The sequence below is a fragment of the Leuciscus leuciscus genome (assembly GCF_965113295.1).
Source record: "Leuciscus leuciscus genome assembly, chromosome: 16".
In the NCBI taxonomy this organism is placed as follows: domain Eukaryota; kingdom Metazoa; phylum Chordata; class Actinopteri; order Cypriniformes; family Leuciscidae; genus Leuciscus; species Leuciscus leuciscus.
In genome coordinates this window covers 17,470,510-17,497,918 of record NC_138740.1, presented here as the reverse complement: position 1 = coordinate 17,497,918, position 27,409 = coordinate 17,470,510, and the positions used below count along the sequence as shown (strand labels likewise).

At 42.8% G+C, this 27,409-nt stretch overlaps 1 protein-coding gene across 2 annotated transcripts; it reads left to right on the top strand.

Moving 5' to 3' along the window:
* The first annotated feature begins 18,739 nt into the window (after positions 1–18,739).
* LOC309477675 (uncharacterized protein) lies at positions 18,740–26,654 on the top strand. Of its 2 annotated transcripts, none has more exons than XM_082140998.1 (2): positions 18,740–24,423; positions 25,949–26,654. In XM_082140998.1, exon 1 carries the CDS (start codon positions 21,217–21,219, stop codon positions 24,148–24,150), a length of 2,934 nt encoding a protein of 977 aa, XP_081997124.1. In that variant the 5' UTR covers positions 18,740–21,216; the 3' UTR covers positions 24,151–24,423; positions 25,949–26,654. The 2 variants fall into 2 exon arrangements, with proteins under 2 accessions (XP_081997124.1, XP_081997123.1); XM_082140997.1 differs by lacking the exon at positions 25,949–26,654 and adding an exon at positions 25,036–25,257 and having other exon boundaries at positions 18,740–24,610.
* Positions 26,655–27,409: the final 755 nt, after the last annotated feature.

Below are 27,409 nucleotides of genomic sequence, written 5' to 3'. Positions count from 1 at the left end.
CTGAACATACAACATACATAGTCCTGTAATCATTCATGCACATCCAGACGTTCCTCTCTGTCTGAAAGCTGAAATTCACCTGAGAGAAATTTTTCAATTTAGGAGACATTTTCAGAAAAGAAAAAAAAAAGATTTCAATTTTTTTTTTTGCTTGACAGATTTTGACAACTAGTTCAACATTTTTGTAGGTAATGACTCAAGCAATGAAATGAGGACTATTAGTTTTATATGGAATGACTATTCAGCATTCACAAGTATAGTTAATTTTGACTGACATGACATAAGCAAATGATAATGTTATAAAACAGCAGAGAGTTGTATGAAAGCAATTGATGCATGTCCAAAAGCATTTGCAATTTGTTGGAAGGAATGAGAAACTGCTACTATGATGTGCACAAATGACTAAATGTTGTGGAGGTTGAACTAACTGTTGTGCAAATGTAAATAGTGATGTGAGAAATGCACCAAAGCGACTGAGAAAAACTGTAACTGCCCAGCAAGCAAATATTGTGTTATAAAGTTCTTTGGCGTAGCTCCCAATCCGAGGGTACGGAATCTGCATTTCCTGCCTGAAGACGAAGACGGAGCGCAGCCGACCCCCTGGGAGGTATGGTCAGGGACCATCCTGGTGGTGGTTGGGAGGATGAAGGTGAATGTTAGCGTCAGCATCTGCGAACGCAGACATGTGTAAGTACCGATCTTTTAAACTACAAGTATTAGAACACAATTGGATAGATAATGTAATAAGTGACGTAACAATTTAGTCCTCCAAGCAGAACTTACGCTAAAGTTTTCATTTCCTTTGTAAAAAAATCATTAGTTATCTATTTAGTTCACTGATTTCTCCAGAGCGGCTGTATAGATAAATGATGTCATCATCCAAGCTCAGTTCAGTTCTCTAATGGTGTCAATGCAGGCAGATCAGTAATATTGTTGAATATTAAGTGACAAAAAAGGGTTCAAACTACAGCTACAGGTTTTAGAAAAACTAAAAAGCTAAAAAAAAACATACATTGTCTGCAACATAGTCATTTATTAATATTTCATTGTTCTCTCTTCTTTTTTCATGTGTTCATAATTTCTTTGTATGACAGCATGGCTAAAAAAATATGTCTGTACAATTTGGAATGTTTCATTGTGTTATCACAAATAAACAATTGACTCCAGGCACAACTACACAATACGCTTACAAAATCTTTAACACATTTTTAATACTATTTGAATAAAGGGTGAATCTGACAATTTTCCTTTGCCTCACTTTTCCACAGGGGATTCCACAGCATCAATACTAATTTGTGATAATTTTGCAAAATGCAAAGCAAAAAAAAAAAAAGTTTTAGTTTCAGTGTCTTCATTAAATTATTTTATTATAATATTTTATTTTATTATAATTACATTAAATGATTATATAATTTAATCATTGGTCACTCATGCTGCAGTGACCTAACCCTTGCAGGCTCACTATTGGCCTATATACATAGACAGTATATAAACTATATAGTGGTTGAGAGCGGCCATTTTGGGTTGACATCACTGTAGTCCTTAGTTTGCAGCACTTAAGTCCCACTTCAGTCAGCACTTAAGAATCAGTCTTATACTTTACTGAAAGTTGCTTTTAGCTTCTTTATAAAAGTCTACTATTTGTTTTTAATAAGGAATTGTCAAAGCTCAGGCTTGTCATGTATTTGGCTTTTTATTCTTGGATAAGAATTGTGAAGACCCCCATACTGAGATATAATTAAATTTTCACATTAAATTAATTTTCTTTCTTTAATATTCTTATTGTGGAAAAAGCATTTCCTCTGGTCCTCTTCATTTAGGAATCACACTTGTCTCCTTCGCGGTCAAAAGTGACCGAAGCCTTAAAATTTAACTTTTTTTTTCGTCAGGAAAACCAATGTAATATATTTTTGTTCAATAATATTTTTTTTTTTTAAATAAATTTTCAATAGGTGTTATACAAATATTGGCAAAACCACACACATGATACAAAACCCAAACAAAGTGTAAAAGACATAAAACGTACAGTATACAATAATTATTTGATATTATAAAAAAATATATATATATAGAGAGCATGTATCACACATTCAACATGAAACAAATAAGAACAGTAATTGACAAGACAATAATAAAAATAAAAAATAAAGAGATTTTTTGGGATAGATTACCATGAGGGTGGAGAAGGAAGGCTATGAGTGTGTGTATGTGTGTGTGTGTGTGTGTGTGTGTGTGTGTGCTAGAATAAACATTACTGTGCGTGTAAGTTTGTGTATGATTGAGTGTTTTGTGTTTGAATGTTTTGGATGGAATATTAATTAATTGTGAGATAGGCGGGGCGAGTTCTAAATTTACCATTGGGGTGTTAGTGGTTGGTTTAATTGATGATTTAATCTGTAGGTATTGTTTGTCGGTGATGCCAAATTTCTGGACCAAGTCCTCAAATGTAGAGAAATTGCCTGATCTATCTATCTGACAATTTTAGAAATGACAATCTGCAACTGCAAATACTAAAAATTATGAATAAAAATAAAGTAAAACAAAAATAAAAAGTCTGTCTGTTTATTTATAAGTTTATATATATATATCTATTATAGCACATAACAATCTGCAACTGTAAATACTAAACATGATGAATAAAAATAAAGTAAAACAAAAATAAAATGTCTGTCTGTCTATTTATAAGTTTATATCTGTAGGAGCCTAAATGCAGTTAACTGATAAATAATTGTAATTTATGCGTTAAATAGTAATTTACATGATTCATTTATGTGGAAGAAATTGAAGGGAATATTTACAGTATTTACAGGTTGATACAGTTAATATTTACAGTAATGCAAGGAGTTAATTTTGTAATTATCTAATATTGGTATGGATAATTTAGAGTGCATTTATATTACATTGGTGATATTTTGGGAATAGAGGACTGTTATCGCATTTTTACCTAAATCGCATGTACCTTTAATTGCTTGGAATACTCTCGCTAGAATTGTAAAAGTTTCGGAGTGAACAGTCAGGCAAGCAGAGAGTGGAGCCATATAGTTTTTTGACCTTTTCTCTCTCTCTCTCTCTCCTTTTTTGTCGTTAATTAATCATTTTTATTTTATGTAATATTCCTGTGCTGATGTTTTTGATGCTAACTGAGTAAACGGATACGTTTTTTCACGAGTGGTTCTGTGGATTTATTGATGTGGATTCTGACGAAGGGAGTGGACAAAGTGTCAAGCTAGGGCTTCATTTAGTGGAAACCTACATTTTGCATGGTCTTTGCATGGAGCTCTGCACGGATTATTGGACTTTGGAACGGCCTGACTCGAGACAAAGGACGGAAGGAGGAAACTTTCATGGTGAATCTGTAAGTCGTAGCGTTCCTTGCTCTGCTGTGGATCGTTAATTGAATCATGAGGAGCGCAGTTGGTGTGCGCACCGCTGTAAGAAATAAATAAATAAAAGGACGCCGTTCGGCTGAACGGCGAAGTGGAACGCATTGTGTGTATGTTAAGCTCACCCTACGGTTTTGACATTTGCATTGACAAAGTGTGGAAACATTCGTTTGTTATGGATGAACAAGACAGTGAAAAACGGACAGTAAAAATGACTGAGAAGGCTGTGGAAGAACACAAGTCTAGACAACTCCATGCACGCAGGTATAAGTTATCCCAGCTAACGAGCATGATAAAGCATATTGAGCAATTAATGGAAGATGATGCAAACGCTGATATTGTTAAAAATAAATTGCGTGTGGAATTCAGTGGTTTGCAGCAAGAATTTTCCGACAAAAATTCTGGTTTGAGAAGATTTATGTCTGAAGAAGAATTCCTGGATAATCAAAAGAATTGGTTTGATCTTAAAAATAAGTCAATAAATGATTTCTTCTGGAAATGTGCAGGAATGGATGAAAGATGTCATGAAACGCTCTGAGCAGGCTGAAGAGTGTGATAAACACGTAATGCCAACAGATAGTAGGTCTACATCATCAAAAACCACCACGAAACGCTCAAGCAGACCCGGATTGCTGCCTCGGTGTGGAGCTCTCCAGTTATTGTGTTGTTTTTGTTGGTTTGTTCTGCGTTTAGTCATTCTTTTCCTATCAGTTTCACCAAAGACGAACTACTGGACATTAGGAAACACACACCAGACAACTTTTCTACAGATTTTGATTACTCAGACGTTTTACTGGACATTCTCGTCGGAGGGGCAGCGGTGTTGTTCAAACGCGCGGTCAGACGCAAACGCGGGAAGCGCGCTGGCGCGCTGGTGAAACTCCGCGAGCGCGGCCTCCGCACTGCACTCCCTAGTATTCATCTTGCAAATCTCCGATCTCTTCCTAACAAAATGGACGAACTTCTTCTCCTCACCCGCACTAACAAGGATTTTTTAAACTCCGCTGCTCTGTGCTTCACTGAAACCTGGCTGAGTGAAGCCATACCGGACAACGCACTACATCTGCCGGGCTTTCAGCTGTTCCGAGCGGATCGCATCGCGGAACTAACGGGGAAAACGAGAGGTGGTGGATTGTGTTTCTACATTAACGAAAGTTGGTGTTCAGATGTAACAACACTGAAGAAGATGTGCTCTCCTAACTTAGAGGTGCATTTCATGAACTGTAAACCTTTCTACTCGCCACGGGAGTTTTCCTCATTCATTCTCGCGAATGTTTACATTCCTCCAGACGCGTGTGTGAGCGCGGCGATACAACAGCTGGCTGAACATATAGCTGAAATGGAACAAAGGTACCCAGACTCTCTTTTAATCATTCTTGGGGATTTTAACAAAGCAAATCTCTCCCGTGAACTGCCAAAATACAGACAGCATGTTACATGTCCTACCAGAGACAGTAATATATTGGACCACTGTTACACCACGATAAAGAATGCGTATCACTCCGTCCCACGGGCAGCTTTGGGGCTCTCTGATCACTGTTTGGTTCATCTTATACCGACCTACAGGCAGAAACTGAAATCAGCTAAACCTGTAATAAGGACTGTAAAAAGATGGACCAATGAAGCAGAGCAGGATCTACAGGCCTGCTTCGATTGCACTGATTGGACTGTTTTTGAAGCTGCAGCCACCGATCTGGATGAGCTCACAGATACTGTAACATCATATATCAGTTTCTGTGAGGATACATGCATTCCTACCAGGACATTCTTATCATTCACTAATGATAAACCATGGTTTACTGGGAAACTCAAACAGCTTCGTCATGCCAAAGAGGATGCTTACAGAAGTGGGGATAAAATCTTGTATAACCAGGCCAGAAACAGACTGACAAAGGAGATCAGAGTTGCTAAAAGAAGCTACTCTGAAAAGCTGAAAACCCAGTTTTCAGCCAACGACCCGGCATCAGTCTGGAGAGGCCTGAGGAACATCACCAACTACAAATCACCATCCCCCCGATCTGTGGAGAATCAACAACTGGCCGACACTCTCAATGCATTTTATTGCAGGTTTGAGAAGCCCAGACTCACACCTCACACCCGCTCTGATGTGCACTTCACACATCCACCATCACCTCCTGCAACCCCTCTCCTCCCCCCTTCTGCCATCCAACCTGAGCTTAAGGTCTGTGTGGAGGACGTGAGCCGAGTCTTCAAAAAACAGAAGACTAGGAAAGCTTCAGGCCCAGACGGCATCTCATCTGCTTGTCTAAAAGCCTGCGCTGACCAACTGGCCCCAGTCTTCACGCAGATCTTCAACAGATCATTGGAGCAGTGTGAAGTTCCCTGCTGCTTCAAACGCTCCACTATCATTCCGGTTCCCAAAAAAACTAAAATCACTGGACTTAATGACTACAGACCTGTCGCTCTCACGTCTGTGGTCATGAAGTCGTTTGAAAGACTGGTGCTGGCCTATCTGAAGGACATCACTGGACCCCTGCTGGATCCCTTTCAGTTTGCTTACAGAGCAAACAGGTCTGTGGATGATGCAGTCAACATGGGACTGCACTATATCCTGCAACATCTTGACAGACCTGGGACTTATGCACGGATCTTATTTGTGGACTTCAGTTCGGCCTTCAATACCATCATCCCTGATCTTCTCACAGCCAAACTGACTCAGCTCTCCATGCCATCCTCAATCTGTCAGTGGATCTCCAGCTTCCTGACGGACCGGCAGCAGCGAGTGAGACTGGGGAAGCTCACATCCAGGACCCTCACCATCAGCACTGGCGCCCCCCAAGGGTGCGTTCTCTCCCCACTGCTCTTCTCCCTGTACACTAATGACTGCACTTCTAAAGACCCCTCTGTCAAGCTCCTGAAATTTGCAGACGACACCACCGTCATCGGTCTCATCCAAAATGGTGACGAGTCTGCTTACAGACTGGGGGTTGAACAGCTGGCTGTCTGGTGCAGCTATAACAACCTTGAGCTGAACACGCTCAAAACAGTGGAGATGATTGTGGACTTCAGGAGAAAATCCCCAGCACTCCCCCCTCTTACCATCATGAACAGCACTGTGGAAGCAGTGGAGTCATTCAGGTTCCTGGGCTCTACCATCTCTCAGGACCTGAAGTGGGCAAATCACATTGACTCCATTGTGAAAAAGGCCCAGCAGAGACTGTACTTCCTTCGCCAGCTGAAGAAGTTCAATCTGCCACAGGAGCTGCTGATCCAGTTCTACTCAGCTGTCATTGAGTCTGTTTTAAGCACTTCCATCACTGTCTGGTTTGGTTCAGCTACCAAATCGGACATCAGGAGACTACAACGGACAGTCCGGACTGCAGAGAGGATTATTGGTGCCACCTTGCCAACCCTCCAGGACCTGTACTCTTCCAGAGTGAGGAAGAGAGCAGGTAAAATCATCACAGACTCCACTCACCCTGGACACCCCCTGTTTGAACTGTTACCGTCAGGACGGCGACACAGATCACTGGCCACAAGAACATCCAGGCACAGGAACAGTTTCTTTCCACAGGCCATTTCCCTTCTGAACACTTAACATGCCCCCCAATGCATATGCCTGTAAGTGCAATACTCCCACTGTCTAGTGCAATATTCTATTCTCTAAGTCAGGTGATATTTATATTTATATTATTCATACTACTCAAAATACTGTAAATATGTTCATAATCTGTAACATGCACTAGACTCCCACTGTCTAGTGTAATATTCTCTAACTCAGGTGATATTTATATTTATATTATAATTCATATTACTCAACATACTGTAAATATGTTCATAATCTGTAAATGTTTATTCAGACTAAACCCAACTGTGACCCCTTTTTTGACTTTTTATACTATTTTTATTTTTTTTATATATTTTATTCTTAGAATTTGTATTACTATGTTTCTTGTTGTATTTGTATTTGTATATGTGCACTGGAAGCTTCAGTACCAAGAAAAATTCCTTGTGGGTGCAAGCACACTTGGCAATAAAGCTCTTTCTGATTCTGATTCTGATTCTGATCACGATGTGGAAGTGTGTCATCATCATCTTCAGTCAGAATAAAGGCAGAAATGGAGCGTGCTTCTTTAAAGGCACAGGCTGCAGCTTTAAGAGAGAAGCTAGCCATAGAAAAAGAAGAAGCAGATTGGCATGCAGAAAAAAAAATGCAGGGAAGCTCAGCTGCAAGCAGAAGAAAAGCGGCGAGAGGCGGAGTTTGAGGCTGAGCAAAAACTAATAGAGGCTGCGATTAAGGCTAGAAAGGAGATGCATGCTATGCAGACTGCTCTTGCAGAGTCAGATGTAAAAATGGAAGTTTTGCAAAAATATGAATGCACACAAGCAGCCGAGAGCAGTATAGAAGCTAATGAACAGATCGCTGAAACAAAGGTGAACACCACCTACCAACCACCAACACAGCACACCCCGCCTACGTCCAATCTTGAAAACAAGGTTCAACTAGCAAGGCCACAAAGAGCTCTGACTGCATCGAACATGGACCTCAATGATGGACCAGTGCTTGATAGTTTATGCAAGGCTATCTCTCAGCAAGTCGACGTCACTGAGTACCTTGTGAAGAATCACAAAGCCACATTACTCCCTGAGCTCATCATTCCAACATTCAAAGGTGATCCGCTTGAGTATAAATCCTTTATCAGATCTATTGAACACGGAGTTGAAGATCGCACTGGTGACAGTCGTGATCGCTTACAGTTTTTGTTGCAGTACACAAGTGGACAACCACATGAGTTGGTAAAAAGCTGCATTCACATGGAACCCTCAGGTTATGCTAAAGCAAAAGAAATGCTGAAGGAGTTTTATGGTGATGACTACAAGATTGCAGAAGCCTACATAAAGGAGGCTTTGGATTGGCAGACAATCAAGTCAGAAGATGGCGCTGCACTGCAGTCTTTCGCATTGTTCCTCACAGGCTGCTGCAACACAATGACTGATATAAGCTACATGGAAGACTTGGACAAAACAGCTAACATAAAGGCACTAGCTAACAAGCTGCTGTACAAACTCAAAGAAGCTTGGAGAAAGTCTGCGAGCGACCTACAAGAAAAAACTTTTTGTCGATTTTGTCAACAAGCAAGTTAGATATTTACTACACCCACTCTATGGGAACATACAAGAAACCACCACCAGGCCAAAACAACCAGTACAACAGAAACCAAAACCTAAAATACGCAGAGATACTCAAACCAAAGAAAGTATTCACAGCGGCCATTGCCTCCTCCCAAACTGAAAATGACAAACAACCAACGCCAAAAACACAAAATGTCTTAGTGGATGCAAACAGCAAGCCTTGTGTTTATTGTCGGGGAGAGCAACACAGTCTCACAGTCTGCAGAAAACTCAAGAGCAAGCCGCACAAGGAAAAGATTGACTTCCTGCGAAGCAAAGGGCTGTGTTTTGCATGTTTGAAACATGGTCATATGAGTAACAGCTGTAAAGAGAAAGCTCAATGTCAAGAATGTTCTCGACTGCATCCCACACTGTTGCACATGAACAGTAAAGGCTTGCGAGAAGAAGCCACAAGCGAGCGTTGTGAGCAGCAATCTGTCTCAAGTGCCCTTGTACACATGAAAGAAACTTTTACGGTCACCGGGGCCGGTAAGGAAAACTGTGCTCTTTCGATCATTCCAGTATGTGTCAAAGCACAAAAGGGAACCAAGGCAGTGACAACGTACGCATTTTTGGACCCAGGTAGCTCAGCTACTTTCGCTACAGAGTCTTTAATAAACCAGCTGAATATGAACGGACGCAATACAAGCATCTTGTTACAAACAATGGGGAATGAATCTATTGTTAACACTTGCATTGTGAATGGAATGGAAATCAGTAGCTTGGATGGCAATCACTTTATTGAACTTTCAGAGGTGTTTTCACAGAAAAACATCCCTGTAACCAAAGACAATATTCCCCGCCAAGAGGATGTTGACAGTTGGCCTCATCTAAAGGAGGTGGAACTCCCCACTATCCAAGCAGAGGTTGGATTACTCAAAGGAGCAAATGTTCCCAAGGCGATGGAGCCACTCCAGGTGGTTAGCAGCGTGGATGACGGCCCATACGCTGTGAGAACAATATTAGGCTGGACAGTAAATGGGCCACTCAGAGGTGGAAGCGGTATGAGGGAGACAAACACATTGACAGGAGTCACCACCAATCGTATCTCTGTAGCCAAGCTAGAACAGCTCTGGCAACTGCAGTTCAAGCAGGACTTTCCTGATGCTGGACAAAACGAAGACATTGAAATGTCCAAAGATGACCACCAGTTTATTGACATGGTGTCTCAGTCCTCAAAACTCGTGGATGGTCATTACAGTGTTTGCCTGCCGGTGAAGAACAAGTCATTGAGCATGCCAAACAACAGATCAGTCGCAGAGCAACGTGCGTTGAACCTACGGAAAAGATTCTCCAGAGATGCCAAGTTTCATGCAGAATACGTTGCATTTATGGATGACCTCCTCAAGAAAGGCTACGCAGTGAAGCTGGATAGCGTTGAATGTCAGCCAACTGAGGGACGAACATGGTATCTGCCTCATCACGGAGTTAGACATCCAGTTAAGCAAAAACTGCGTGTTGTTTTTGATTGTGGAGCGAGCTTTCAAGGAACATCGCTGAACCAACAGCTTCCTCTTAAGGTTCCGACAAGAGACCGTGGCGGTCATGGCTGACGTGGAGGCTATGTTCCACCAGGTCAGAGTCAGCGATGAAGACACGGATTTCTTCAGGTTTCTTTGGTGGCCCGAGGGGAACTGCGAGCAGGCACTTGTTGAACACAAGATGTTGGTCCACATCTTTGGCGCGACGTCTTCGCCAAGTGTTGCAACTTTTGCACTTCAGAAATGTGCTACAGATTTTGAGGAAGAATTTGGTCAAGAAGCTGTCAAAACAGTGAAGAAGAATTTTTATGTAGACGATTGTCTTAAGTCAGTTACAGATGAAGACACCGCAATTACCCTTTGCGCTGACTTGAGGAGCATGTTGGCAAAAGGTGGATTTCGACTAACGAAATGGTCGAGTAACAGTCGAAGGTTGCTCAAGGGTTTTCAGGATTTGGACTTGGATGAAGATAACTTGCCAATGGAGAGAGCATTGGGAATCCAGTGGTGTGCCGAAACGGATCTGTTCAAGTTCAAAATCAACCTCAAGGTTCGACCACACACTAGGAGAGGCCTGCTTTCCCTCGTCTGTTCCATTTTTGATCCGATGGGTTTTCTTGCTCCAGTAGTACTGCCTGCCAAAAGAATCTTGCAAGACCTGCCTGATAATGTCATTAAGAGTTGGAAAAGGTGGATGCCATCACTCACACACATCATCAACTCATCCCTCCACACTGGCACCTTCCCTACAGCATTCAAGCAGGCTCGGGTTACTCCACTGCTCAAAAAACCAACGCTAAACACATCATTTGTAGAGAATTACAGACCTATCTCTCTCCAACCATTCATTGCGAAGACACTTGAAAGAGCTGTCTTCAACCAACTAACATTCTTCTTGTCTCTAAACAACCAACTGGATGTCAACCAATCTGGCTTCAAGAAAGGACATTCAACTGAGACTGCATTACTGTCAGTCACAGAAGCCCTACGGATCGCAAAAGCTGCTTCCAAATCTTCAGTCCTCATTCTCCTGGATCTGTCTGCTGCCTTCGACACGGTGAATCATCAGATCCTTCTGTCCACCCTCTCATCACTGGGCATCACAGGAACTTCACTCCACTGGTTTGAGTCCTATCTCACAGGTAGGTCCTTCAAGGTCGCATGGAGAGGTGAGGTATCCAGAGCACATCAGCTGACCACAGGGGTTCCCCAGGGTTCAGTTCTTGGTCCCCTCCTCTTCTCCATATACACCACATCACTGGGACACATCATACAGGCACACGGTTTTTCCTACCACTGCTATGCTGATGACACACAGCTCTTCCTCTCCTTTCAACCAGATGATCCCACAGTAGCTGCACGGGTCTCAAGCTGTCTGGCGGACATCTCCACATGGATGAAGGAACATCACCTGCAGCTCAACCTGGCAAAGACTGAGCTTCTCGTCCTCCCTGCCAATCCATCTGTACAGCACGACTTCACCATCCAGCTAGAGTCATCATTAATCACCCCATCAAGATCGGTCAGAAATCTTGGAGTAACGTTTGATGACCAGCTGACCTTCACAGATCACATTTCAAAGACAGCTCGATCATGCAGGTTTGCACTGCACAACATCAGGAAGATCAGGCCTTTCCTAACTGAGCATGCAACACAACTTATCGTCCAGGCCCTGGTCATCTCTAGGCTTGACTACTGCAATGCCCTTCTGGCTGGACTCCCAGCATGTGCAACCAAACCCCTACAGATGATCCAGAATGCTGCAGCTCGTCTTGTCTTCAACGAGCCCAAGAGGGCCCACGTCACTCCTCTGTTCATCTCTCTGCACTGGCTACCTCTAGCTGCTCGCATCAAGTTCAAGGCACTGACGCTTGCTTACAGAACTATCACAGGCTCAGCTCCCTCCTACTTTCACTCACTCCTACGAGTCTACATCCCTACCAGACACCTACGATCGGTCAACGAGCGACGTCTCGTGGTTCCATCACAGAAAACCACAAAATCACTTTCCAGAACATTCTCATTCACAGTTCCATGCTGGTGGAACGCTCTCCCCACCCTCATCCGGAATGCAGAATCCCTGACAACATTCAAAAAACAGCTGAAAACCAATCTCTTCCGTGAGCACTTAACCTTATAGAAAAAAAAAAAAAAAAGAAAAAAAAATTCCTTTCCCTTTGAAACATCACTTATCAGGCTTATGCTACTCTGAATAATACCTGAACTTCGTATTTTGAGCACTTCCTGCGTTGTTGTTGCTTTTGCCTCCTTATGATGACTCGCTGACTTTAGTCCTAATTTGTAAGTCGCTTTGGATAAAGGCATCTGCTAAATGACTAAATGTAAATGTCTGGATTGCAACAGCTTGAGACCTTTGGAGTTAACAGATGTGTTAAGTCAAAGCAGTTTGGTGCACCAGTCTTTGCACAGTTACATCATTTTGCTGATGCTAGTCAAGACGCATACGGAACAACAAGTTACCTACTGCTACGCACTGCAAGCGGTGAAGCTCAATCCACCCTGATTATGGCAAAGGCAAGGGTTGCGCCCTTAAAGTCTCCAACCATACCAAGAATGGAATTGACAGCAGCCACAGTTGCCGTCAAGATGGACAAGCTTCTGAAGAAAGAGCTTGAACTGGAACTTAACGAATAAATTTTTTGGACAGATAGCACGGCTGTGCTGAAGTATTTGAACAGCGAAGGCACAAGATTCAAGACTTTCATTGCCAATAGGATCACAACAATCCTGGAGCACTCTCAGACTTCACAGTGGAGATACGTTAATACCAATCTGAATCCTGCTGATCATGTCTCGAGAGGACAGACTGTTGAAGCATTCTTGAATAGTGAAAGCTGGCTTTCAGGACCAAGTTTCCTGCTCTGTGCACAAGACCAGTGGCCCAAAAACCTCTAGGATCGCTCCCCAGCCCGTGAGGGAAGCATCCGTCGTTAGCAGTTTGCGACGACAAGGAGCTCCCAGCACTGGGCCCTGGGACAGGAACCAGGGTTTCTTCCACATAACCAAGGCACGTAGGCATCGCCGCGTGACCTTGATTGTGCGAAATGGGTTGCCCCTCGGGGAAAACCCTCTGGTCCTGAGCCACCACTGCAGGGGCCTCATGTGCAGTAGTCCAAAAGGTATCACGTTGGAAGCTGCTGCCATGAGACCCAACAGTCTCTGGAACTGTTTGACAGTGAGTAGCTGGCCTAGCTTTACACTTTTCACAGCTGCAAGGATGGAATCTACACGTGGCGGTGACAGGCGCGCCTACATCGACACTGAATCCCAAACCACGCCTAAAAAAGTGGTCCTCTGAAGTGGAGAAAGCACACTCTTCTTGGCGTTCAGCCGTAACCCCAGCTCTTTCATGTGGGCGAGAACAACATCTCGATGTTGAACCGCCAACTGATGCGACTGAGCTAAAATCAACCAATCGTCGATGTAGTTCATGATGCGAATACCCTGGAGGCGCAGAGGCGCCAGAGCTGCATCCACGCATTTGGTGAAAGTGCGGGGTGATAAAGCCAGGCCGAATGGAAGAACTCGATATTGGTATGCTTTGCCCCCGAAAGCAAACCTCAGGAACTTCCAATGACACGGACGGATGGAAATATGGAAATATGCGTCCTTGAGATCTATCGTGACAAACCAGTCCTCGGACCTGATCTGTGGCACGATTTGTCTCAAAGTTAACATTTTGAACTTGAGCTGCATGACTGACTCGTTCAGAACTCGAAGATCTAAAATGGGACACAATCCCCCGTCCTTTTTTGGAACTATGAAGTACCGGCTGTAAAACCCGGTTTCCCTGTTGGAGGGAGGTACATATTCTATGGCCCCTTTCTCTAACAAAGTGTTTACTTCCTGTTCCATAACCAGAACCTGCTCGGGGCCCACCACTGTGGGCAGGACCCCCATAAACCGAGGTGGGCGTTTCTTGAATTGTATCTGATACCCTTTTTCCACGATCTGCAGGACCCAACGAGAAACATTTGACAGTAGCTTCCACGCTGTCAAAGATTCTACTAGAGGTACCAGCCTCTCGAGACTGGTTTCTGGATTTTGTTGCTGTTGAGTTGTCGGTTCGTCGCCCTGTAACGGCGCACCGGCAGGGAACGACCGAACAGACTGCTCTAGCACCCTCCTCGGAGGGGGCGGGCATCCCGAGGCCACTACGTTTCCGGGTGGACCTTGAGATATGTGCTCGCCGGAGACCGCTGCGCCCTGTAACACCAGAGGTGGCAGGGTTGGCAGAACGGTCCCCTGAGGGCACCGAAGAGAGACGGGCACCGTGAAAAGAGGTGTTAACCGCTCTGCTTCGGGGGGGACTACCCTCATCTGTCCTGAGCCCTCGGACGTCAGGACTTTTTCCCAGCAGCCTTCTTGGCGGTAATAACGGTCCACAGATCCGTTCTACCCCTCGAAGGCTGCTGGGTTTGAGAGCGCCCTCCGTGTCCCCGAGATTTTTGTGGGGGAGCACGAGAGGACACACTCTGTTTTTGAGTGGCACGATGTTCAGCGCTCTTTTTAGAGGAGTGAGGCTGCTCCCGCTCAGCAGCCTCAATGAAAGAACGGCGGGGGAGAAGTTTTTGCAATGCAGCTGCCTGTTTAGCAGCTTCCTGAGATTTAGCTACCGCACTGTTAACTGCATCACCAAATAATCCAACAGTGGAGACCGGAGCATCTAAGAGAACGTGTTTTTCTTTCTCTTTTATATCGCTCAGATTGAGCCACAGATGCCTCTCAGTGGCCACCAGGGCTGCCATAGACCGCCCGATTGATTTAGCGGTCTCCTTGGTGGCCCTGAGAGACAGATCTGTGGCTCTGCGTAGTTCGGCCACCGTGTCAGGACCAATTCCCCCACCCTCCTCTAAATCCCCCAATAATTCTGCCTGATAGGCTTGCATAATAGACATCGTATGCAGACACGCTGCAGCTTGACCAGCGGCTGCATACGATTTATGAACCAGAGCTGATGTGAATTTTACTGGCTTAGAGGGAAGTGAAGGAGCCTTCAAGGAAGATGCCGTTGCTGGAGAGAGATAGCTCGCAAGCGTCTCCTCCACCTTCGGCATCTCCCCATAACCATATTCTTTATATTTATGAATGGAAGAATAGTGGGAAGTTTGTGGTGTGTAAACTCTGTATGACACTGGTTTTCCCCACGATCTCGACACCTCGGTGTGGAGATCGGGGAAAAACGGAAGGCTTCTGCGCTGAGACTGTGCACGAGATGGCAGGAAGCGTTCGTCGAGCTTACTTTTCGAACGAACGTCCTGCCTATCCTCTGGCCACTCAATTGATAATCTTTGAACTGCTCTCGTGACAACATCGAGCAATTCCTCAAAAGCGTGAGACTGAGGTGGCGAATCCTCAGACTCAGCTTCAATACTAACAACGTCCAACTCCTCAGAGCTGGACAATTGCAGTATTGGTGCCTCTATCGGGGGGGAAGAAACCGCAGCGCGTGCTTCCGCACCCTGATGAGAGGCACTGGATCTATCAGAAGGAGGCTGAGATAAGGCAGAGCCCGTCTCAACATCCACTGATAAATCCATTTGTGAACCCCAGGACTGAGATCGACGCCGTGCCTCGGCAGCGGCGGGACCCAAGCCCTGGGGAACGTGGTCGGGATTGAACCGAGCCAAGCGGGATCGGAGCGTACGCAATGGAAGCGCCTCGCAATGCACACAGTCACCACCCTCGAGTGCTGACTGGGCATGCTCCTCACCCAAACAAACAACACAAAGAGCGTGAGTATCACCTCCCGTTAAATAACACGGGCAGGGATGGACACACACTCTAAACTGCTGCTTGCTCGCCATACTGAATATATATAATAATATAGACAGACAACACCAAATAACAGGGACAGATTCAACACAGAGCGCAACTGAAGACTCAGAAAGCTTTCGTTTTCTGTTTCGGGCCGGCTTTTATAGCTTCCTGGTACGTGACGTCACCCGTCTCTGACGTTCCGCCACACCATTGGACTGATTTGACATGTGCTTCAAGACGTCATCACGCAAGCGTTCCCCATAGCGTCAGTTTCGACGCAACGCGAGTTCCCTTGAAAGAGAACTTGCTCTACCCTTTGAGAAGACTCGGAGGGAACCACAAAAGGTGAAACAGGCGGTTGACCCTCAGGTCTCCTACCTGCCAACTCCAACTCCATTTTTCTTAAGGACAAAAGCACGCTCGCGCTCCCTTTCCTGTCCCTCCAATTTCCTCAACTCAAGTTCTCCCTGCAGCTCTTTTTCTTTCAAAGCTATGTGCACCTGTTCTAGACGACACTTCACTAAATCCAAATCGAACTCTTTTTCTCGTAATGTCATCTCTTTCAGCTTTACTTCACTGCCAACAACAATACCTGGCTCCTGTAATTTTGCACCAAAAACATTTTTCTCTCTAAATTGCCCTTTAATCTTTTTAAGATCGACTCAGCACTAGTGAGCTCTATATCATAATGAGCAGCAACCAGTAACAGCTGCTCTTTAGTGCACTTTTCAAGTGTTTCCTAAGCCATGGCTAAACTCTTCACCTTCAAAACAGTATCTTAGGAGTTCCCAAAAACAATTTACCCATACGAACAAATCCATTTCCACTAAGCTACTAAATGGTAAAATATCTCTCGCTCTCCATCTATCTATCTATCTATCTATCTATCTATCTATCTATCTATCTATCTATCTATCTATCTATCTATCTATCTATCTATCTATCTATCTATCTATCTATCTATGCCCACCACCACCCCTTTAACTTGGAAGGACTATCTATGATCTATCCATCTATGATCGATCTGTCTGTCTGTCTGTAAAATATTATAGCATAGCATGTATAACAATCTGCAATTGTGAGTGCTAAACAAAACAAAAAAAACTGAAAAAAGCATAACAACAATCAGCATCGCCTGACCGGAAAGTCCCCAGAAACAACCAATATGCAATTATAGTTTTTAAAAAATTGCTTTGGTACAATTTCCACAAGCAAGTGTTACATTTTCAAAACTCTTATTACTACAGTTTTTTTTTTTAAATACCGTAGCTTACACACAATTTCTGAAACAGTCTCCTTTTCTTTAAACTACACAAAACATGCACACAACATGCAACTCAACACACAAACAATAGCTTAGCCATTTACACGTCAAACTACAGACGGATGTGAAAAATTGAAAACACTTTTGCTTGTTCTGTGTGCAGTGGAGTTTGTCATTGCACTCACACAAACATGTTGACAACAAGCTGATGAACTTTACAGTTATTAACTTTACACTTCAAGTCAACACTGATCTGACTTGAGCTGAATAATGACACTATTGGCTTGTTAGAGCCATTTTTCAGGAGAATTTGAAATTGTTATATTGTGAAGCTGCTTAGAAACAATCTCGCTTTAGAAATAGAGGTGACTTGACTTGTATGCATTCAATATTTTTTAAACAAGCAAATGCAACGGTGGAAAATGTTTTTGTTTCTCAAAATATTGACTTAATTCCTATGCTATCAATTTAGGTATATTTACACTATAAACAAGTGGAGGAGTTTAAGTATCTTGGGGTTTTGTTCATGAGTGAGGGAAGGATGGAACGGGAGATTGACAGATGGATCAGTGCAGCTTCTGCAGTAATGCGGTCGATTTACCGGTCAATCTACGTTCCTACTCTCACCTATGGTCATGAGCTGTGGGTCATGACCGAAAGGACAAGATCCCGGATGCAGGCGGCCGAAATGAGCTTTCTCCGCAGGGTGGCTGGGCGATCCCTTAGAGATAGGGTGAGGAGCTCGGTCACTCGGGAGGAGCTCAGAGTAGAGCCGCTGCTCCTCCACATCGAGAGGGGTCAGCTGAGGTGGCTCGGGCATCTGTTCCGGGCGCGTCCCACTGGGAGGAGACCCCGGGGAAGACCTAGGACACGCTGGAGAGACTATGTCTCCCGGCTGGCCTGGGAACGCCTCGGTGACCCCCGGAAGAGCTAGAGGAAGTGTATAAGGAGAGGGAAGTCTGGGCATCTCTGCTTACTGCTGCCCCCGCGACCCGGTCCCGGATAAGTTAAATATATCGCAGCGGACATTCAAACTGATTTTTATTAGGAATATATGACTGAGCTGAAGGAAAATGCTATATCTACTGTAAATGCAGGTAAATTACTCTCGCTTACTTAATCTCTCACAATAATCTACTCTTTAAGCTTCAATGAACAATATAAATGAGAATATATGTTATAAGTTATGTTTACAACCGCCTGTTTCACCTTTTGTGGTTCCCTCCGAGTCTTCTCAAAGGGTAGAGCAAGTTTTTGATATTTTGAGGTTCTGTTTCAACCTCTCCCAGTAAGCATGATGCAGTTCCTGCTAGGGCAAATATTATGGGCAATATTAGGGCAAAAGTCAGGGCATAAGATATCTGAGTGCTTTGTTCTCAGTAAGAAAGCAAAATCTACCAAGCCAGTTGGGTTAACTACTGCATGCCAATTTCCCTTTTTGACAAGTGATGAGTGTTTTGAGCGCCATTCTCTGAAGTGTGAAAATTTGGAAAGTAGTGATAGTTCCACCAATTATACTCCTTTTTTTACAACTGGAGTTGTGTCTTTATCAGGGCAGGACGGTTGTGTTCCGGTGTGTATTCTCAGGGACGGGGGAGCTGCTCAATCGTTACTTCTTGAAGGGGTTTTACCTCTGTCTGACCAGACCTCACAGGAGGAGGCAGGTTACGCCCCGTTACCTGCTCCTGCCTCGATACCCGTGGCAACACGCCAACAGTAGGCTATGGAAGGACACATCCCCTGCGGAGGCTGAAGAAACGAACTGTTAACCCTTACCACACTATGTGACTTTTATTCTGTATGTGTGAGTGTATGTTTGTGAGTGCAAGAGTGAATTTGTGATTTAAAGGGATAGTTCATCCAAACATGATAATTCTGCCAACATTTACTGTCAATCCACACCTGTATGACTTTCTTCTGTATGATTCCACTGTGTTCCACAGATTCCACTTTTTGGTTGCCTTTTTTCACCATTAATTGAAAGTCAATGGGGTCCAAAACAACCAACTTTCATTGTATGAATAAAAACATTCTTCAAAATATCTTTTTATTTTTCCGCAGAATTAACAGTCTTAGAGTTTTGGATCAACATGAGGGTGAGTAAAGGATGACAGAATTGTAATTTTTTGGATGAACTATCCATTTAACTTGCCACGCATACCTCAGTGGGCCTTATCCAACCGGAAATCAAACAAAATGTGGACATTTTAGAGCACAATGTGATTTGAATGTTTTTGGTGGGATTGATGGCTCAAAAAATAGGAATTGTGTAATCCTGACCCATCATTTGAGTAGAAAAACTGCTGCTCTGTTGGAACAATGAAGTGCTGTGACTGATATTCTTTTTGCACAGTGTCTATCAGGTCGCTCTTTCAGTACTATGGTAGTACATTACCACTTCATCCTTTACCTGTCAGTTTATGAACGAAAACCACAATGTTCTCTGCTGAATTGGATTCTGGAGGTGTGTGTGAGTATATGTGTGTGTGTGTGTGTTGGGGATTGAAGGAGAGCCATAGATGAGTGTGTTTAAATACATACAGAAAAGAATGACATGTAATTGTGAGTGTAAAATTATTACAGATGTGAGATTAATATGTGTATGCATGTTGGTTTAATGAGAATGGGATCAGTTCTGTGGTACTCGTAGAATGTAGAGTTTATGGGCCTCAGTGTGCGTATGTATATTTTGTGGATGTGTATGATATGTATACTTAAACATGGGCGTGTGTGTATTTCTGGTCTGTTTTCAGTGCAGTTTCTTTCTTCAGCATTTTCTGTTTTATTAAAGGGACAACAAAAAAGAGACATGGGGTATTTTAATATGCACTTTTTTATTATTGTTTTACTTTTTTTTTTAAACTGTGGTTTGTATTCTGGAAGCATGCTCACAGAGTATGTGTTTAGAGTTGCTTGTAAGGGTTTTTGTTGTACAGTGCAGAAAAGAAAGAAAACTGAAATGTGTCTTTCTGTTTGTTGTAAGACTGGAAAAATATTTTCTCTTTTTATTGTGCATAAACTGTGACAATTAAAGAAGATTTCAAATTCACAAAGTATTTTTTGGTATTTTGGGGGTATTTTATGACCAGGTTCCCACGGTCCTAAAAAAAAACACTAAAAAAAACAACAGAACACTTCAAGTTTTATTTAAAAAGTTTTTTATTTTTTGATGTCTAAAAAAATTTAATCTTAAAATGTCATGGTAAATTAATTTTCAAACAATTTTCGTAATGAATATACAAATAGAAATTGCTCTCTCCAGTCTCTATAAAATAATAATCATTATCCAGTAATCATGAATGAGAATTGAGAAAGTAACTTTCTCTCACGGGTCAATTTGACCCCCATTGGAATGAATGGAATGTGAGGATTTTTTTTTATTTGTCAATATATATATATATATATATATATATATATATATATATATATATACATAAAAGATCTGGCACAATCCAGAACAAAAAAGAAAACACACAAACAGGCATGAGACTATACATTACCAATGCAGAACACACTCACATGCATATCTATCTATCTATCAATCTGACAATTTTAGAAATGACAATCTGCAACAGCAAATACTAAAAATGATGAATAAAAATAAAATAAAACAAAAATAAAAAGTCTGTCTGTCTATTTATGATAAGTTTATATATATCCATCTATCTATCTATCTATCTATCTATCTATCTATCTATCTATCTATCTATTTATCTGAAACAGTGGGCGAACGCTTCTTGGACACAGGCCGGGAACTGATCACTCCCGGTCGGGTCGCCTGGGTGAGGGGGTCTGAAGTTGAAAGACCCGAAACCCCTATGACCCCAGGTACTATCACTGATGATGTGTCCAAGAGTGCATCACAAGGTGTATGTAACAATCAAAGAAAGTGCAACCAGAGCAGCGCTCAAGGAACTACCTCGTTGTGACGCAGGAGGGACTATGCCGGCAGACATCCCAAAGTGCCCAGAACCTCCACACTCCAGAGGACCTTGGTGAGACGCAGGAGGAGCCGAGCCCGGAGTCACCCCACAGCGCTCAGAACCTCCATGTTCTGGAAGCCCAAGCACCAGGCATCCCACAACACCAACGGCGGGTTAAGTGGCCTCCAGCCAGCAAAGGGAGTGAGTGGCATCAATTTGATGATGATGTGGATGGTATCCTGGAAGCTACGATGAAGGGAATAGCAGACAGAAAACTCCAAACAATGACAACCATGATAACCAGCATCGCCACCGAAAGGTTTGGCTTAGTAGAGAAGCACGCTGCTATAAACCAGTACTCCAAGAACCGCAGGGCAGAGAAGATTGCACAGCTGAGACAGGAACTCCGACTCTTGAAGAGGCAGTTCAAGGGGGCAACCGAGGATATGAAGCCAGGGCTGGCAGAACTACGGGGCATCCTCAGAAAGAAGCTGCTGACCCTCCGCCGAGCAGAGTGGCATAGGAGGCGGGCTAAGGAGAGAGCCAAAAGACGAGCTGCCTTCCTTGTTAACCCCTTTGGGTTTACCAAGCAGCTGCTAGGCCAGAAGTGCATAGGCCAACTCACTTGCTCAAAAGAGGAGATAGACGCCTATTTGCATGACACCTATAGCGATGCAGCCCGGGAAGAGGACCTTGGCGAATGCAAACACCTCATTACTCCACCTACACCAACCATTGACTTCAACATCAAAGTACCCAGTTGGAAAGAAATGCAAGCTGTTGTTAAAGCTGCCAGAACCAGCTCAGCACCAGGACCTAATGGTGTGCCATATCTGGTGTATAAGAGGTGCCCCAAGCTCTTGCATCGTCTGTGGAGGATCCTGAGGGTCATCTGGAGGAGGGGGAAAGTTGCCCAACAATGGAGATCTGCAGAAGGGGTGTGGGTTCCGAAGGAAGAGAAGTCAACCACCATAGAGCAGTTTAGGACCATCTCGCTGCTAAACGTCGAGGGGAAGATATTCTTCAGTATCCTTTCCCAACGGCTGTCAGACTACCTCCTAAAGAACCAGTACATCGACCCCTCTGTGCAAAAGGGAGGGATCCCAGGGGTTCCCGGGTGCCTTGAACACAGTGGAGTGGTGACACAACTGATTAGAGAGGCTCGTGAAGGGAAAGGAAACCTGGCTGTACTATGGCTGGACTTAGCCAATGCGTATGGCTCCATACCCCACAAGCTAGTGGAGGTGGCATTGGGGAGACATCATGTTCCGAGCAGCATCAAGATCCTCATAATGGATTATTATAACAACTTTAACCTGAGGTTCACTTCCGGCAAAGTTACATCTGAGCGGCATCGTCTGGAAAAAGGGATCATCACTGGATGCACCGTGTCAGTGATTCTCTTTTCCCTGGCCATGAACATGCTGGTCAAATCCGCTGAGCCGGAATGCAGAGGCCCCAAAACCAATTCCGGAATCCGTCAGCCCCCCATCAGAGCATTCATGGATGATCTAACAGTAACAACTGTAGCAGTCCCAGGATGCAGATGGATTCTCCAGGGCTTAGAGAGGTTAACCACCTGGGCGAGGATGCGTTTCAAGCCGGAAAAATCCAGGTCGATGGTACTGAAGAGAGGGAAGGTAACAGACCATTTCCACTTCTCCCTAGGAAGTACCCAAATCCCATCAGTCACAGAGAAGCCTGTGAAGAGCCTTGGGAAAACCTTTGACTGCTCTCTTAAGGATGCCGCTTCTATCAGGGCAACAAATGAACAACTGGAGAGCTGGCTGACGACAGTTGACAAGTCAGGCCTACCGGGGAAATTCAAAGCTTGGTTATACCAACATGGAATCCTACCTAGGATATTGTGGCCATTGTTGGTGTACGAATTTCCAATTTCCACCGTGGAAGGATTTGAGAGGAGGGTGAGCAATTACCTTCGACGGTGGTTGGGCTTGCCAAGAAGTCTGAGCAGCATCGCCCTCTATGGCAAGAAGAACAAGCTAACGCTACCAATCAACAGCCTCAGCGAGGAGTTCATGGTTACCAGAGCAAGGGAGGTGCTTCAGTACAGGGATTCCAAGGACCCAAGAGTATCTCAAGCTGGCATTGAGGTCAGGACTGGCAGAAAGTGGAGGGCACATGAGGCGGTGGACCAGGCAGAATCACGGCTGCGTCATAAGGAATTGGTGGGTCCCGTGGCTATTGGCCGTGCAGGACTGGGAAGCACCCCAATGACCCATTATAACAAACTGAAGGGTAAGGAAAGGCAGGACCTGGTTCAAAAAGAAGTGAGGGCTGGGATCGAGGAGCAGCGTGCAAGTCAGATGGTGGGATTGAGGCAACAGGGCGCATGGACCAGATGGGAAGATGCCATGGAGAGAAAGATTTTATGGGTAGAGCTGTGGAGGGCTGAGCCCTATCGCATCAAATTTCTCATTCAGTCTGTCTATGACACCTTGCCCAGTCCATCCAATCTCTTTTGTTGGGGCAAGGTGGAGACTCCGGCATGTACCTTGTGCCAGGGAAGAGGATCGCTGGAACACATCCTCAGCAGCTGTCCTAAAGCACTTGGGGAAGGCCGCTACTGCTGGCGCCATGACCAGGTGCTGAAGGTGGTTGCTGAGTCCATCACTACTGCCATCAATCAGAGCAAGCGTTTACAACCACCAAGGCGCAAAATTTCATTCTTAAGAGCAGGAGAACCCCTACCTTCCCGACCAACAGTTCAGACAGGCCTGCTGGGAACAGCGAATGACTGGCAGCTAAGGGTGGACCTGGGAAAGCAACTCAAGTTCCCCCGAGACATAGTGGAGACCAGCCTTAGACCCGACATGGTTCTGCTTTCAGTAACATCGAAGCAGGTTATTTTAATGGAGCTGACAGTGCCCTGGGAGGAGAGGATGGAGGAAGCGAGTGAAAGGAAAAGGGAGAAATATGCGGAGCTGGTGGAGGAGTGTCGGAGACGGGGGTGGCGTGCACAGTGCTTGCCCATCGAGGTGGGGGGGAGGGGCTTTGCAGGAAGGTCTCTCTGCAGGGCCTACAGCCTCCTGGGAATCACAGGAGCACACAAAAGAAGAGCCATCAGTGCAGCGTCAGAGGCTGCAGAAAAAGCCTCACGATGGCTGTGGATCAGGAGGGACAAACAGTGGGCGAACGCTTCTTGGACACAGGCCGGGAACTGATCACTCCCGGTCGGGTCGCCTGGGTGAGGGGGTCTGAAGTTGAAAGACCCGAAACCCCTATGACCCCAGGTACTATCACTGATGATGTGTCCAAGAGTGCATCACAAGGTGTATGTAACAATCATCTATCTATCTATCTATCTATCTATCTATCTATCTATCTATCTATCTATCTCTTATAGCACATAACAATCTGCAACTGTAAATACTAAACATGATGAATAAAAATAAAGTAAAACAAAAATAAAAAGTATGTCTGTCTATCTATGATAAGTATCTATCTATCTATAATAGCACACAACAATTTGCAATTGTTAATGCTAAACAATTAACAGAAAAGCATAACAATTAGAAATCAATCAATCTGACCATTTTAGAAATGACAATCTGCAACTGTAAATAGGAAGCAGTGATGAAAAAAAGTAAAACAAAAATAAAATGTCTGTCTGTCTATTTATAAGTTTATATCTATAAATACTATAGATATAAATACTAAACATGATGAATAAAAAAGTAAAACAAAAATAAAATGTCTGTCTGTCTATTTATGATAGGTATCTATCTATCTATCTATCTATCTGACAATTTTAGAAATGACAATCTGCAACTGCAAATACTAAAAATTATGAATAAAAATAAAGTAAAACAAAAATAAAAAGTCTGTCTGTCTATTTATAAGTTTATATCTATAAATACTATAGATATAAATACTAAACATGATGAATAAAAAAGTAAAACAAAAATAAAAAGTCTGTCTGTCTATCTATGATAGGTATCTATCTATCTATCTAACAATTTTAGAAATGACAATCTGCAACTGCAAATACTAAAAATTATGAATAAAAATAAAGTAAAACAAAAATAAAAAGTCTGTCTATTTATAAGTTTATATCTATCTATCTATTATAGCACATAACAATCTGCAACTGTAAATACTAAACATGATGAATAAAAAAGTAAAACAAAAATAAAAAGTCTGTCTGTCTATTTATAAGTTTATATCTATAAATACTATAGATATAAATACTAAACATGATGAATAAAAAAGTAAAACAAAAATAAAAAGTCTGTCTATGATAGGTATCTATCTATCTATCTATCTATCTATCTATCTATCTATCTATCTATCTATCTATCTATCTATCTATCTATCTATCTAACAATTTTAGAAATGACAATCTGCAACTGCAAATACTAAAAATTATGAATAAAAAGAAAGTAAAACAAAAATAAAATGTCTGTCTGTCTATTTATGATAGGTATCTATCTATCTATCTATCTATCTGACAATTTTAGAAATGACAATCTGCAACTGCAAATACTAAAAATTATGAATAAAAATAAAGTAAAACAAAAATAAAAAGTCTGTCTGTCTATTTATAAGTGTATATCTATAAATACTATAGATATAAATACTAAACATGATGAATAAAAAAGTAAAACAAAAATAAAAAGTCTGTCTATCTATGATAGGTATCTATCTATCTATCTATCTAACAATTTTAGAAATGACAATCTGCAACTGCAAATAGTAAAAAATTATGAATAAAAATAAAGTAAAACAAAAATAAAAAGTCTGTCCGTCTATTTATAAGTTTATATCTATCTATCTATTATAGCACATAACAATCTGCAACTGTAAATACTAAACATGATGAATAAAAAAGTAAAACAAAAATAAAAAGTCTGTCTGTCTATTTATAAGTTTATATCTATAAATACTATAGATATAAATTCTAAACATGATGAATAAAAAAGTAAAACAAAAATAAAAAGTCTGTCTGTCTATCTATGATAGGTATCTATCTATCTATCTATCTATCTATCTATCTATCTATCTATCTATCTATCTATCTATCTATCTATCTATCTATCTATCTATCTATCTATCTAACAATTTTAGAAATGACAATCTGCAACTGCAAATACTAAAAATTATGAATAAAAATAAAGTAAAACAAAAATAAAAAGTCTGTCTGTCTATTTATAAGTTTATATCTATCTATCTATCTGACAATTTTAGAAATGACAATCTGCAACTGCAAATACTAAACATGATGAAAAAAATAAAAGTAAAAATAAAATAAAATGTCCGTCTGTCTGTCTGTGCACACCACCAGCACCTTCACTTGGAAGGAGTCTATCTATCTACACCTGTGCGAGCACTTGTCTCAACAGACTAACCACAAGGCAGTGGGGCTATTTGCCCATAGCTGGGACAGTGGTTGACGGGCGCCAGGGCATTTCCACGCAGTGGTGGGCCTGCGCACCGCGTCTCTTGGGCCCACTGCTGCTCCGAGATCCCCTGTAGTTTAGCCTGGGACCGTATGATACCCAGTTTCCATGTGTGGCCCCGAGGAGGCACTACAGGAGTCTTGGTGGTGGAGAGGCTCTGTACTGGCAGGAGGAGGCTTACGCACTCTGCTCCTCTTTTCACCCTCTAGCCAGCTAGCCAGCGGCAACAGCTGCTACTATTGCACTAGACGCTTCACACACACCCTGTATTGTAAATACACACACACACTATCTATCTATCTATCTATATATCTATATATCTATCTATCTATCTATTATAGCACATAACAATCTGCAACTGTAAATACTAAAAATTATGAATAAAAATAAAGTAAAAAAAAAAAAAAAAGTCTGTCTGTCTATTTATAAGTTTATATCTATCTATCTATTATAGCACATAATAATCTGCAACTGCAAATACTAAACATGATGAAAAAATAAAGTAAAACAAAAATTAGATGTCTGTCTGTCCGTCTCTCTGTCTGTGCACACCACCAGCCCCTTCACTTGGAAGGAGTCTATCTATCTACACCTGTGCGAGCACTTGTCTCAACAGACTAACCACAAGGCAGTGGGGCTATTTGCCCATAGCTGGGACAGTGGTTGACGGGCGCCAGGGCGTTGGTGGTGGAGAGGCTCTGTACTGGCAGGAGGAGGCTTACGCACTCTGGTCCTCTTTTCACCCTCTATCAAGAAGGCTAGCCAGCGGCAACAGCTGCTACTATTGCACTAGACGCTTCACACACACCCTGTATTGTAAAAACACACAAAATTGTATACACACACAAAAGCATAGCATAACAACAGTCAATCAATCTGACAATTTTAGAAATGACAATCTGCAACTGTAAATTCTAAACATTATGGCAAGGCAAGGCAAGGCAAGGCAAGTTTATTTATATAGCACATTTCATACACAATGGCAATTCAAAGTGCTTTACATAGAAGAAATTAAAATAATGAA